The 15328-nt window shown below is 41.9% G+C and overlaps 1 protein-coding gene across 1 annotated transcript; it reads left to right on the top strand.

Moving 5' to 3' along the window:
• The first annotated feature begins 9960 nt into the window (after positions 1–9960).
• Positions 9961–13323, top strand: LOC122026424 (wall-associated receptor kinase 2-like). The gene is made up of 3 exons (XM_042585160.1): positions 9961–10927; positions 11046–11204; positions 11740–13323. Exons 1-3 carry the CDS (start codon positions 10027–10029, stop codon positions 12879–12881), a joined length of 2202 nt encoding a protein of 733 aa, XP_042441094.1. The 5' UTR covers positions 9961–10026; the 3' UTR covers positions 12882–13323.
• Positions 13324–15328: the final 2005 nt, after the last annotated feature.

Below are 15328 nucleotides of genomic sequence, written 5' to 3'. Positions count from 1 at the left end.
TTGAGTGATGTTGAAAAGAAAGTTTGGTGGATAATTAGAAAAGCACTCATGCTCTCAATTAGATCAATCTCACAATAGACAAAGTGGTGTATGAGAAAATCTGCAAAGCAACAACATCAAAGCAAGTTGTTGGATTGAAAGCGCTAGAAATGGGAGGGGGGAGGAATAACGCTCGTGGCTTTCACGTTCGTTTCGAAAAACTAAGAGTAAATGCAGCGGAAAAGTAAACAATACAAACGCAAACACCAAGGATTTTTTTACTTGGTTCGGAGTCTGGGGTGACTCTTACTCCAAGATCCACGCTCGTTGAGCGTTTACTTTGGGCAATCACTATAAGTTCGCAAGAGTACAATTTTAGAGTACAACAATTATGTGCAGTAAGAAAATATACCAACAACTTTAAGAATAGGAAATTCGAGGCTTCAGGTTGTCGGTGTTTTGCTACAACTTTATCGGGTGGTTCTTCGAGCAGTGCACGGAAGATGGATCGCGTTTTCGTTGTTGTTCCTTGCTGCTGCTCGAGACTGCATTTTATAACCTGTGGAGGGCACCTCTAACACCATGGAGGGCGCCCTCAACCCCGCCAAAAATGCAGCATCGATAAGCTTTGACTTCTTCGCGGCTTATCCTCCTGAGGGCGCCTCCAACTACATGGAGGGCACTCTCCACCTGCGTCCAGGGCCCCCTCAAGCTCTATGAGGGCGCCCTTTGTCCTGCTGCACAAAGGTCTTCAACCAGTCTCTTGAGGCACACATTCCAATTCATTTCCTGCAAAATACGTTAGTACAACATACCCTACAGAACAAAGTTAGAACATAATAAAATATAGAATTTGACAGTCATCGGACGGTCTAGTTCTGACTTCGAATTTCCGATCGAAAATCCTAGGTCGAACCGACGCTTACTGTTCCCTCACCGGAGAACGCGTCCTCATCTACTCCTCTTAGGAGAGTTTACCTGTTGCCAGTTGATCCTCCATACCAAATAGACTTTTGCTCAGCACTCGAGGCTCCAGGACTTTCCGCTGGGCGTCCACTCCACGACCCACCCAGTCTTTCACTTGGTTCGCAACACCAGGACTTTCCACCTAGAGTTCTCAACTCTAGGACTTTTGCCCGAAGCCCTCGACCCGCCAAGACTTTCTGCCTAGGGTTACCACCCCCTATGACCTAGGGTTACCTTCCCCTAGAGGTTTTCACTTGCCTAACCGCAGCTAGGACTTTTGCCTAAATACACTTAGGACTTTCCTGCCATCTCATTTAACTTGTTAGATAACAAAACAACTTAACTTTGGACCCTTTGACATAATCAAAACACAGGTTCGACTGTCGGATGCTTCCCGCACCAACACAAGCTTGGGAAATTGATGCCGGATAAGATAGCGATTATCTTGTGGGCTGACGAGAAGAGTGGTTCAAGGAGAAGGCAAGAAGAGAAACCACCAAAATGAGAAACTTTATTAAGAATAGAGAATTAATTCCTCAACAGTTAAATATATGTTTATATACAGTCTAGACCCTCAAACTAAGAAAAAAAGAAATCTTAATATCTAAATCTCAATTCCTATTTCAAAGAGAAAGAAAAGAGATCTTCCTAGATAAAGAAATCTCCTGAAAAAAAAAACAAAATTAATAAAACAGGACATTGATATAGACAAACTATGACCCATAAATATCAGAAATACTAAAATTACCCTAAATATCATAAAAATAAAAATTACTAAAAATAGGAATAAAATCTTTAGAGGCTTCAAATCGGGCATAAATGGTGAAATTTGGCCCAAAAGTTGGTGGTTATGGTTACGTTCTCTATAAGAAATATAGATCTCTAAATTTTATATGCGTGAAATTTGACAGAGTCTGATTCTGAGTCCCGAGTAAAAAATCATACCCCTATGAAATTCTAGGAATCATATTGGGTTGGATTTGCATTAGAAATTCTTCAAAAAGCTATAAATGTGATGAACAAGTGAAGAATATTCAACTTCAAATTTTGAGATTAGAATTTGAAAAATTGGAGATGAAAGAAAATGATAGTGTTGTTGAGTATTTCATAAAAGTTGGTTCTATAGTGAATCAAATGACTTTTGAGTAGTGAAGCTTTGGATGATCTGATAATTGTACAAAAGGTACTTTGTTCTCTTCTTGAAAAATATTTTAGTCTTGTTACTGTTATTGAGCAGACAAGAGATTTAAAGAGCATGAATTTGGAGGATCGACAAGGTATTCTGAAATCCTATGAAGTGAAGATTAATTGATTATTTTCCCTATCACAACCATCTAATCAAGTTCTTAAATCCCAAGTTTCTATTAGAGGTCGTGGTTTATCCTATCGCAGGGGTAAAAATTTTAGAGGGCATCGTGATTCAAAGGAAATAGGTAAATGTATATAAGAGGTTATACCTCAAAAGACACCCAACAACATACAAATCAAGAGCTAGTAGTAGCAATTAACCTCTAACATGAGGTATTCGCTACCACCAACTCACATTCTCAACTACCTAATCCACTCAATTAAGCATTATAATCACTCAACACATAACATACTCATTGCAAGTCCACAAAGCGATACACATGTATTTGGATCTTACAAAACATCCTATCAACATCTAGAGCAACTCCATCAAACCGGCACTGATTGCGAGCTTCCCACAAGACATAGATCATATTCAAAATCCCAAGATGCCTCGCCTTCATTTTCCTTTTGCCTCTCTTATAATGCTGCCATAATATCTAAAAAAGTCCATCTGATGTCTGAACATCATGTGTAATCTCTAACCAATCCTTCACCTTGGCCCATAGTGCATGAGTGATGGAACACTCAAAGAATAGATGATCGTTAGACTCATCTTGCCGCCGGCAGAGGACACACTCTTTGTTCGAATCATATGACATCCTGTCTGTTGTTTATAACTTCCCATGTGCAAGTAACCATACAATGAATCGATGCTTTGACATGATTTCAAACCTCCACTCCACCAGAACCTAAGCCACTACCGATCCTCTTGGTCTGAAAAAATCATATGCAAGTACAATCCCTTTCTTCTCCACCGCAAACCACCCAATCATCTTCATGTTGGTCGTTCCTTGTCCATTAGACTTCTGTAGGATTTTGTTGCGTATATCCACCAATCTCTTTATAAGAGGAAAGTCCAAAGGTTTGACCTACCATTACTAAAAATCAGCACCCTTGAAATAGTGGTGATGCACCCAACTCACCTAAAGAGAGTCCATTTTGGATTGAATACCCCATAACATTTTGCTTAGTAGAGCATCATTCCAAGCATGTAGGTCATGAATTCCATATGCACCATCCTGCTTAGAAAGACAAATTGTGGCCCATGATATTGGGGGATGCTTTGAGGACAACATAATTAAACATCTTACATATAGTTTTAATCTTCTTAATAACAGAACTAAGGATGGGAAGCATGGAGAAACAAAAATATTCCACCCCTTGAATAACTGATCTAACCAATTTCAATCGACCCACATATGATAGGGTATGATTCAACCAAGTATTTATCTTTGTTTTGATAGCATCAAGTAAGGACCCATAATTTACAATCCTCAACTTCTCCGCTGCAAGTGGAATCCCCAGTACTGAAAGGGGAAGGTGTCTTCTTGAAACTCAATCGATTGGTACACCCTAAATTCGGATTTAGGGTTTAGGGTTGGGCAATCGATTGGCCTAAGACAATTGATTAGGACCTTATTTCGTGGGCACATAATGATCCAGAATCGATTGGTGCAATCGATTGGTTGCTGCAATCGATTAACAATGTTTTATTGAGTAAACATAAGGATACGAAATCGATTAAGGGAATCGATTGGCATCTAACAATCAATTGGTGTGTCTCACCAATCGATTGATCGGGTACAAAAACGTCATTGGGTAATGTTAATCGATTAGGAGACGTATTTTAGCCCAAAAGTAACCCTAAAAAAGGAGGTTTCGTGGAGATTTGAAGCTAGCAATTCTTGGGGATTTTGAAACAAAATATTGTTGCTTGTTCGACGTGATAAGACGAGCCCAGTGATCTGATTCTGCATTCAATAGCGATCTATTTTAAGTGGGCTCGGTCTAGTTAGTCGGACTTGCACCTCCTTCGACTAAACTTGAAGGGGAGGCTTGTGATGTGGTAAGTAGAGAGGGGAGGGGTATGTTGGTCATTTTACTATAGTAGCCCTTTTTAGGGCACTGTTCATGCGTGAAAGAGGGGGGCTTCGTGTTTTTCTTCTGTCGCAAATAGGAACGAAGAGGGGGAGTTTCTTCTGCCTCTCTTGCCGCCACCCTTGAGCGATGATCGCCTCCTTCCTTTCTTTTGACACCAACGTCGCCTTCCCTTCTCCCTCTTCACGCCACCGCTATCGCGGCCGCCACTTTCTCCCCTATAGTCGAGCGGCACCACCACCTCTTCGTGCCCTGACCGTCACATAGATGCACGCGAGGACGCCGCTGCCTCTTCCTTTCTCTCCTCCAGGCCGACGTCGCTGAGGTCACCATAGCCGTCGTGTTGCTGCCCTCCTCACCGACGCCTCCTTCTCCCCTCTCAGCCCCAACACCGGAGCCACCTTCTGATAGATTGTATGCGAGCGATAGAGCGGGAGGGGGGGGATATCGCTTTCTTTAAAACTTATCTTTTTCTTTTAAATCAGAATTGTGCAGCGGAAAATAAGAAAAGGGATAAAGTTGTTTACTTCGTTCGGAGCCTTGCTCGACTCCTACTTGAAGGTCCGCAGTCCTTGACCGCACCGATGGGCAAAACACTATAACCATTCTTTCCGAGATCCTCGAAAAGAAGTGGATCGTACAGATACAAAAGTGTAAGATAGTAACACTCCTACTATCTTACAGAAAATTAAGTGTAGTACAAAATAAGATATACCGACAATAGTAGTTGAAAGTCAAAGCTTGGTCGACACTATCGAACGAAGTGGCTCGTAGAGTTGATGAAGACTTGTAGCACAAGCAGCTTGTAGAAGAGCACTTTTTTTTTTATCAGAAAGTATTACCGAGCCTCAGACCTCAAGCTCCTTTTTATAAGACTCAATGATGTTCGGTTGATTGATTCCTCTGTTCGGTCGACCGAACCCGCTCCCTTCCTTTCCTGCTGGAGTCTGACGCTGGCTCGATCTTCGACAATCAATGCTCTTTAAGGGTTCGATCGACCGATCATGCCTTTTGGTCGACCAAACTGGATATTTCCCTGTTCGTCGAAATTCGCAGAGATTTTCTTTTAATGCTGCATTTATTGTTGATTGGATCGGTCGACCGGTCCTTCGGTTCAGTTGACCGATCAGGACTTTTTCCTTTTTGCTTCTGATCGTTGCTGATGAACTGGCCTGTGCTGAGTCACCATAGTTCGGTCGACCGATCCTATGGTTCGATCGACCGATCAAGCTTTGACCAGACTGTACTCTGTTTTGATCTGAACTGATACCTGTTTTGAGTTGACCTGGTTCGGTCGACCGATCCTCCTGTTCGGTCGACCGATCGGGTTGAACCTGCAAAACAATGTTAGACAATAATCCTACAAAACAGAGATTAACACAGTAATATAAAATGCATGAGTAATAATATAAGACAGTAGAACTGTCTTGATCTCAACTTGGAAACCTACCCGGTTTCTTCAGTTAGATCAGCGACCTTAGGTTGTTCCCTTCAGGAACTTGACCTCACTGTCGCTCCTCCAGTTGCTTACCTCAACTTACCTGCCAAACATGGTCCTCCAGACCTGTTTGGACTTTTTCCTGCTTAGTGTCTGATCCACTAAGACTTTTCTTGCAATATTATATTAGCCAACAACAATAATAATAATACAGAAAACAATGGTAAACCTAAACCTAAATTTACCGATATTCGTTGGTCCGGTCGACTGCGCGCGGTCGACCAAAAATCATCCGATCAACCTTGCTTGGAGTTCACTCCTCCAAGACTTCCCGTTACCTAAGGTTATCACCCCTAGGGTTTTCTCAACCTGGCTTCACTCACCATGACCTAAGGTTACCACCCCTTAGGATTTTCTCCACTTGGCTTTACTCACCCAGACTCAGTATTCGGCTACCCAGGGATCAAGTCCTCCAGACCTATCCACCTGGCTTCCATGATATATTAAGATTTTCCTTACCTAGCCTACAACTAGGACTCAGTATTCGGCTACCCAGGGATCAGATCCTCCAGACCTATCCACCTGGCTTCCACGATCTACCGAGATTTCTCCCCTTGCCTAGTCTACAACTATGACTTCCCTTGATCAAGCTCCATACTTAAGAATACTTAAACATATTTATCTGACATTAAAACCTTGGAGGTCGATTGCACCAACACCTTCTTCCTTCAATCCACAACCAACAGAAGAAGGAAGGTCTTCTTCTTTGAAGGGGCCACTACCTCTGGGAGGAGAAAGGGCTTTGGGTTCCTCTGCTGCCGGGAAGACCAACAAGACACTGCACCGGCACCGTCTCGGCCTCACCCACAACGTTAACCTTGCCGCCTCCTATCTCTTCCCTCTCCCTTGACACACTGGCGCCCACAGCCACCGGCCACTGCCCTTCGGACCGTCATACAGCCAAGTGCTGCCTCACCAGTGGTCTCCTCTAGGATGCTGCAACATTGCCTCTCTTATTGCCTCATTGTAGGCCACCTTCGGACCATCCGCATTGTCGTGTGCCTTCGATGTGGGTCAGGCCTCCGAGCCCTCGCCGCCAGTGAATTCCGATATGATCGTGCTCCGTCTTTGCTGCGTTCCGGCCTTCGAGCCGAGGCTACATTTCTATCCTCGCATCGTTGTCTTATTTTGGCGTGTCCGTTGTATCCCGCCCTGCGTGCCGATTTCATATCCCGGTCTTCATGCCGATTTCATATCCCGGCCCACATGTCGATTTCATATCCCGGCTGGCGTGGCACGGCGAGGTTCCGGCCTGCATGTCGTCTTCCAGATCTAGGTCATGCTCGACTAGGTGTCGTCAGATCTAGCTCTTCATCCGGCTTATTCATCTACGCTTCCAGATCACGACAACTCAAGCAGCGTCCCATCCGAGGGCGCCCCTTGGACCAGGGTACACTCTCCGTTCATGTTCTATACGCATTTCATTATTATAGGTCTTAGTCTGTTACTTATATATTCGTTGGATCTGCCTCGAGCCTCGGGATACCAGGGACCGGACGGCCCGGTCACAAGTTACAGGTAGCGTTGACCGAAGGACTTTTGATGACTTGGTCAAAAACCATCTCAACATACCTTCATCTAAGATGCCATAATTTGATCAATATTTTATCCATCTCACTCGACCGTATATATAGCCAAGAAAAGTATACACTTTATGGACTAGATCAAGTCTAATTTTTTTTTATATATTTTCATCCATATTTATGGACTAAACAAACTCACTCAGTTGTGGTGGTGGAGTAGCTGCTAATCCAGTTAATCGACAACAGAAAAATGGCATCCTGGCCGGCGCACTTGTTTCTGCTCCTCGTTTGCCTTGTATTGCTAGCAGCAAAGGGAACCCCCCAAACAGCACAGCCGCAGTTGGATGACTCCGCCGACAGGTGGGTACGACCAGGGTGTCGTTCCAAGTGCGGCAACGTGAGCATCCCCTATCCCTTCGGCATCGACCCCGGCTGCTTCCGTAAAGGCTTCGGGATCAACTGCACCGACGACGACACTTCCTACCTCGACCAAGGATGCATATATGTATTTTTAAAGAATGAATGTCTACTATCATAAGATAAGTAGTTATATCTCTTTTATAATTTAACATCGTATTTTTTATTCACAACTAATCTCACTGAAATTTTATATAGGATCCAGAGATAATTTTATTTATGATTTGGATTACTATCTTGTTCTTTATTTTAATTAGGATGATAAACTTTATCTTGTATTAGATTTGGACCTGTATTTAGATTTACTATTATGTATTTATTGTTGATTTTAGTTCATATGAATTGTTGTGCTGTTTGTGATGTGTTGTGATTTGTAATTGTTGATGTGTAGTGAGTTTGTTATGAGATTTATTATTATTTATTATAAGTTTATTGTGAAAAATGGTTAGAGTGAATTAGATTTATATGTAAATAGGAAAAATAGAAAAAAAAAAATGATAAGGTGATGCGACACTCTAATATAGTTTAGCCACGGAAATTTAATTTTTTATACAATTAGTGACGGAAATTTAATTTTCTGTCACAATTAATAATAAATGTTTAAAATATTTGTCACCATAAGCAATGAATTATTAAAATATTCATCATAGTTAGTGACGAAAAATTAAATTTTCGTCGAAATTAGAGATAGATTTTGCTACTAATCCGTTGCTAATGGCTGAACATCAATACTCTTTTCGATACTACAGGATTAAACAATTAGTGATGAATATTTATATATCCGTTGCTACTTTTAACGGCGAAAATTAAAATATCTATCGCTAATACCTCAATGGAAATTTAACTCAATTCGGCTAGTAGCGACGGATATTTAATTTTCATTGCTAAAAGTAGCGATGGAGATTAAATATTTGTCTCTAATATCTTAATGAAAATTTGACTCGGTTTGGTTAGTAGTGACGGATATTTCAGTTTCCATCGCTAAAAGTAGCGACGGAGATTAGATATCCATCACTACAGTATCAACGACCAATATTTATGTGATAGTACGTATTCCATCATTATGTAAACAGGAAAATAGAAAAAAATGAAAAGGTTATGCGCCACTCTAGCATAATTTAGTGACAGAAATTTAATTTTCTGTGGCCATTAGTGACACAAATTTAATTTTTTATCGCAATTAGCAATAGATATTTCAAATATTCATTGTCATCAGTGACGGATTATTAAAATATTCGTCACAATTAGTGATGAAAAATTAAATTTTTATCATTATTAGCAATGAATTTTGTAATAATTCGTCGCTAATGGTTGAATGTCGATATTCTCTTCGATACTACATGATTAAACAATTAACAATGGATATTTATATATCTATCGCTACTTTTAGCGATGAAAATTAAAATATCCATTGCTAATACCTTAATGAAAATTTGACTCAGTTCAGCTAGTAGCAATAGATATTTTAATTTCCGTTGCTAAAAGTAATGACGGAAATTAAATGATCCGTTGGTAATATCTCAATGGAAATGTTACTTGGTTTGGTTAGTAGCAACGGATATTTTAATTTCCATCGCTAAAAATATCAACTGAGATTAAATATCGATCACTATAATATCAATAATATTCTGTCAGTATTCCATCGCAATATGCCTTTGCGATAGAATAGTGACTGACTGTCCGTCGCATGTTGGTACTTTTTTTATTGTGTACATTGAAAGTGGACATGAAGAAAGCGAAGTGCATTAATTAAAGGGATTTGTAAAGAAGCAAAGCAGAAACTTCACAAGATGTTATAGAGAGGATGATCGACGATGAAGAACAGCGATCAGAGTTAATCAAGAAGTTTCAATCAACACCTATAGAGCATGTAGAGATGTACATATTTAGAGCTTCCTTAACCATAGGAGGTGAATGATCTTGAATTTCTCTAACTTAGCTTGAAATTTTTTGACTAAATCTATAAAACTACTTAGTCAATTGATACAGCGGCGGAACCCACGGCTAAATAAGACCAAAACCATAGTATAGAAGTTTAGAAAAACTCAAACGCACATGGGGTCTTGGAAAATTTGTGATGTTGATTAGAGTTGATAAACAAAAGACAAGTGGATCATTTATTGTTTTAGGGGGAAAAAAACAAAAGACAAGTGGATAATTATACAACCAACCATCGTTGACCGTGCAAAAGTTAGGAAGATAAATTACATCCAACCGTCCACGATCTGTCGTATAAATTAGCCATCTAACTTCTAAGCAAGTATATACCGTGTCAGTTGACTGTTGACGAACAATTTGATTGATTTGATCAACTCTAAATGTCGTTATATATTCATCAATATATTTAACGACAAAACTAACTCGCTCAATTGTGGATCTTGAGGAGCTGCTAATCCAGTTAATCGGCAAACGAAGATGGGATCCTGGTCGGAGCAATTGTTTCTGCTGCTCCTCTGCCTTGTACAGCTAGCAGGAGCGACAGCCCTCCAAACAGCACCGCCGCTGTCGGTCGACTCCGCCGACAGGTGGGTGCGACCAGGGTGCCAGTCCAAGTGCGGCAACGTGAGCATCCCCTACCCCTTCGGCATCGATTCCGGCTGCTCCCGTCCAGGCTTCGAGATCAACTGCACCGACGGCACGCCCTACCTCGGCCTCGGCGGCAACATCGACATGGTGGACATCCAGCTTTTCCAGGGCACCCTCGTCGTCAACAACTATATCGCCAAAGATTGTTACTACCAGAACGGAAGCCTGTCAGATTATATCTTGCCCTCGATAAGTATTATCGGTCTCCCAAACTACAAGTTCTCCAGTGACCGGAACAGATTCGCGGCCATCGGCTGTGACGCCCAGGGCTACATTGTTAGTAACGATGAGGAGAACACTTTCAGGACTGGATGCTCGTCCTACTTCACCAACGCCAGCTTCATGCCCAATGGTACATGCTCCGGCATCGGCTGCTGCACCGCGCCAATTCCCAAGGATCTCCGCAGCTTTAGTCTGCTCGTCGATAGCTTTAACAATCATTCCAATTGCAGCTTCGCCCTCTGCAGCTACGCCTTCCTGGCCGACGTGGGCAAACTCAACTTTACCCTGTCTAGCTTCACCGAATACAGCAACAGGGTGAATGAGCCATTGACGCTGGATTGGGCCATCATGAACCAGACCTGTGAGCAAGCAAACGGCACTGGCGACTTCGCGTGCGTCTCCCCCAACAGCTACTGCTTGAACTCTACAAATGGTCCGGGCTACCTCTGTAATTGTTCGCAAGGTTTCCACGGCAACCCGTACCTCAATGATTCAAATGGATGCTCAGGTGAGTAAACTTAAGCCTATAAAATCCCCAATTTCTAACTTTTGTTTTGTGAATCATGAGCTTGATTGCATGGTTTAGTACTTTCACAATATCTGATCTCTTTGCAAAATCTGATCAGACATCAACGAGTGCTCAGCTGTTCCTTCGCCATGTGTCAAACGGTGCCATGATAGAGAGGGGAGCTATTCTTGCTCATGCCCATGGTACATGTATGGAGATGGCCGAAGAGATGGAAGCGGATGCACATCCATACTGAGAATACTGTATCTCAGTTTAGGTAATCACTTAATTCAATACATCCACTACGTAGTTTCTCCATTTCCACTCCTTTTTTCAGAGTTCTCGAGTTCTTGCTCCTGAAAAAGAATTGGTTCGATTAAAACTTTCCCTTTCGTAAATGACAACCAAACACATGGTAGTAGCATCTGTTGTAAAACAAGTAATTAACAGCGATAATCTTGTCATTTCTCAATGCTTCAACTCATTTTCTGGGACATCATTAACAACATCTCTATAGCGAGATAACCAGAACAAGACGTAGGCTCGAACAAAATAGGTGTGCCCCTTCCTCGCACGGAGAAATCGTGTGGAGGGCTTGTAAGTCTCACGTGATTGGGCCAGATTTAATCCTGATCATGATGTGAGCGAGCGGGATTTAATCTTGATCAGGGCCTTGTACGCCAGTTTTTGTTCAGATAACTAACTAATAAAATCCTCAACGTGTGCAATAATCACAAGTTATTAAAATCATTTTTTGTATGTGGTTTATATGAGAAAACGTAATTGATATTTGTTTTTGAACATTGATGCAGGTGTTGGATTGAGCCTCTTTTTCCTTATTGCGATTGGGTCATGGCTGTACTGGATTCACAAGAAGAGAAAGCTCGGAGAGCTGAAGCAGCACTTCTTTGAGAAGAACGGCGGTTCGTTGCGACCGGACATCAGACTCTTCTCCTCACAGGAGCTTGAAGCTGCATCTGATAACTACAACCAGAGCCGAATCCTCGGCGAGGGCGGCACCGGAACAGTCTATCGCGGCGTACTTCCTAATCAAAACGTGATCGCAATCAAAAAGGCCAAGATAAGCAACGACGAAGCCGAAGTCCAACAGTTCATAAATGAAGTCGAGGTTCTCTCCAGTATCAATCACCGGAATGTGGTGAAGCTCCTGGGGTGCTGCCTCGAGTCTCAAGTCCCCATGCTCGTTTACGAGTTCGTGCCTAATGGCACGCTCGCCCACCACGTCCACGATGAAGGCAAGAGAGGCTCTCTGTCCTTGGAAGCTCGTCTAAGGATCTCTTCGGAAGTAGCTGGAGCCTTGTCCTACCTCCACTCTGCGGCTTCTACTCCCGTCATCCACAGAGATGTCAAGACCACCAACATACTTCTCGACCACAACTTAACTGCAAAAGTATCCGATTTCGGAGCTTCCAGAATGGTTCCTCTGGATCAGAACGGATTGGTGTCGTTGGTTCGTGGCACCTTTGGCTACCTGGACCCGGAATATTTCCAAACAGGGGAGTTCACTGATAAAAGCGACGTCTATAGTTTCGGCGTTGTTTTGGTTGAGCTCTTGACAGGGAAGAAGCCTGTGGCTAAGACGCAAGCTGTCAAGAATTTAGCCACACTTTTCATGGACTGCGTGAATTCTGGACGACTTGTTGAAATATTGGAGGAACGCGTTGTCGAAGAAGGAACTCCGGAGTTGCTTGAAGCAGCCGCGGAGCTCGCAATGAGATGCTTGAGCTTGAAAAGCAATGACCGACCGTTGATGAGAGAAGTGGCTATGGAGCTGGAGGCACTGACGAGGTGGAAGATACATCCTTGGGGAAATGTTAATCTGGAAGAGGGAGACAGTTTGCTGGCTATGGTTGGAAGCTCTTCTCCGTCGGTTCTCCGTGATTATGTCAATTCTTCCATGGAACCCATGGTGCCCTTCGAGATTGTCAGATGAGGGAGAGAATGTTGCCTTCTCGTCTATCACGTCCAAACTCGATCTTAGTAAGTAATTGTAGGTTTATTGTTCCTTTGTAGCAGCAGGAAACTTCTAGGCATTTGGAATCAGGTTTCCTTCCAACTATCTGAAGTGAAACTTCTAGCTCCGGTATCTCGAAAATACAAACAAATCCATCAGGTTCCCTTCCAATTCCCCGAAGACTGAAGTGAAACTTCTAGTTCCTGTGTTTACTAAAATACAAATAGAACGATTATTAATATGTCCATTACACATTTTTTCTACAACAGGAAAAATATGTTACATTGGTAAAATCATTGTCTGATTCACTTAGACAATTTTTGTTCCAACTAGTCCAACTTCAAAGAGCACATGAGGGCTCGTACACAAGTCACTTGACTGAAGTGTAATTCATGTCTTGACTGAAGTGAAATTCAGATCTTCGATTTACACCCTTGTGTCACCTTTATATTCACAACATTCACAATTATTATTCTATTTAAATCAATGTTCTTGTCATACAACTTCTAATGGGAGACTAAACCTAAGACAACTCTCAAACACATTTGGAATACATTTTTCCATCCAACATTTCCTTCTAACCCATTTTTCTTGGAGTGATGAGCAAAAAAAAACTCTAATGCTGAAGGAGGAAGAACAAAACCTTAACTTTAGGATCAAAGAAAAGATTAATCCCCAAAACCCTACCTCCACTATTTACACTAAAAAAATCCAAGCTACAAAGACAAAGATCGAAACTTTGTACTCAGAAGCCACAAGATCCAGTTCAACTAGTATGTTGGAAGTCTCAACCAAATTGCATATTTGGAAGACCAAACTAATTGTATTATTGGAACTCAACCAAATTGCTTTGGTCTTCATCAAGCTAAGTTTGATTGAATAATGTAATGGTTGATTATGAAGAAGCCTTGAGTGATGTTGAAAAAAAAGTTTGGTGGATAATTAGAAGAGCACTCATGCTCTCAATTAGATCAATCTCACAATAGACAAAGTGATGTATGAGAAAATCTACAAAGCAACAACATCAAAGCAAGCTGTTGGATTGAAAGCGCTAGAAATGGGAGGGGGGAGGAATAACGCTCGTGGCTTTCACGTTCGTTTCGAAAAACTAAGAGTAATACAGCGGAAAAGTAAACAATACAAACGCAAACACCAAGGATTTTTTTACTTGGTTCGGAGTATGGGGCGACTCTTACTCCAAGATCCACGCTCGTTGAGCGTTTAATTTGGGCAATCACTATAAGTTCGCAAGAGTACAATTTTAGAGTACAACAATTATGTGCAGTAAGAAAATATACCAACAACTTTAAGAATAGGAAATTCGAGGCTTCAGGTTGTCGGTGTTTTGCTACAACTTTATCGGGTGGTTCTTCGAGCAGTGCACGGAAGATGGATCGCGTTTTCGTTGTTGTTCCTTGCTGTTGCTCGAGACTGCCTTTTATAACCTGTGGAGGGCACCTCTAACACCATGGAGGGCGCCCTCAACCCCGCCAAAAATGCAGCATCGATAAGCTTTGACTTCTTCGCGGCTTATCCTCCTGAGGGCGCCTCCAACTACATGGAGGGCACTCTCCACCTGCGTCCAGGGCGCCCTCAAGCTCTATGAGGGCGCCCTTTGTCCTGCTGCACGGAGGTCTTCAACCAGTCTCTTGAGGCACACATTCCAATTCATTTCCTGCAAAATACGTTAGTACAACATGTTGGTTGCTACTCGGAAAACCTATAGGTTCCACTGTACAAAATTTTTGTACAAAGGTCTGAACCTTTTCCTAGCTACCATGTGTTCTTTTAAATTAAATTTTGGATCGCCTGCGGAACTTTACACGTTTGATCCAAAACTTAATCTATTTGTTCTTTTAGGTTTTGACTTGGATCTCCTGCGGAACTTAACACGTTTGACCCAAGTCTCCTTAAGTTATTAATTCCATTAAATATTAATTTCCATAAAAAGGTTCCCAGTACTGACGTGGCGAGGCACATGGCCTTCTTGGATATGGGAGCAACCACCACCGACTAGACAAAACCTTTAATAGAAAGCTAATATTTAATTTCCTAAAATAACTTTAGGTTAACCAAAGAGAACAATCAAATCACAAGGAAAAGAAAGAAACAAAAGAACACAACTTCGAAAAAACATATTCGAAATTCTAGAACGTAAGCCTCTTGTATTTGGTATTATTTCCATAAATAACTAGCATGATGCGGAAATAAAATTTACTAGTTATACCTTGTAGAAAAACCTCTTGATCTTCTACCGTATTCCTCTTCTAACCTCGGACGTTGTATGGGCAACGATCTTCCGAGACGAGAAACCACCAATCACCTTCTTCTCCTCCTAGCTAGGTTCGGCCAACAAAGAGGAAGCTTCACCAAGGAAGAAAAACAAAATACTAACCAAGCTCCAAGAGATGCTAGCTTTCTCTCCT

Source organism: Zingiber officinale, chromosome 10A (assembly GCF_018446385.1).
Source record: "Zingiber officinale cultivar Zhangliang chromosome 10A, Zo_v1.1, whole genome shotgun sequence".
Classification (NCBI taxonomy): Eukaryota; Viridiplantae; Streptophyta; class Magnoliopsida; order Zingiberales; family Zingiberaceae; genus Zingiber; species Zingiber officinale.
The sequence above is the reverse complement of the archived record's forward strand: the minus strand, read 5'-3'. Positions and strand labels throughout refer to the sequence as shown.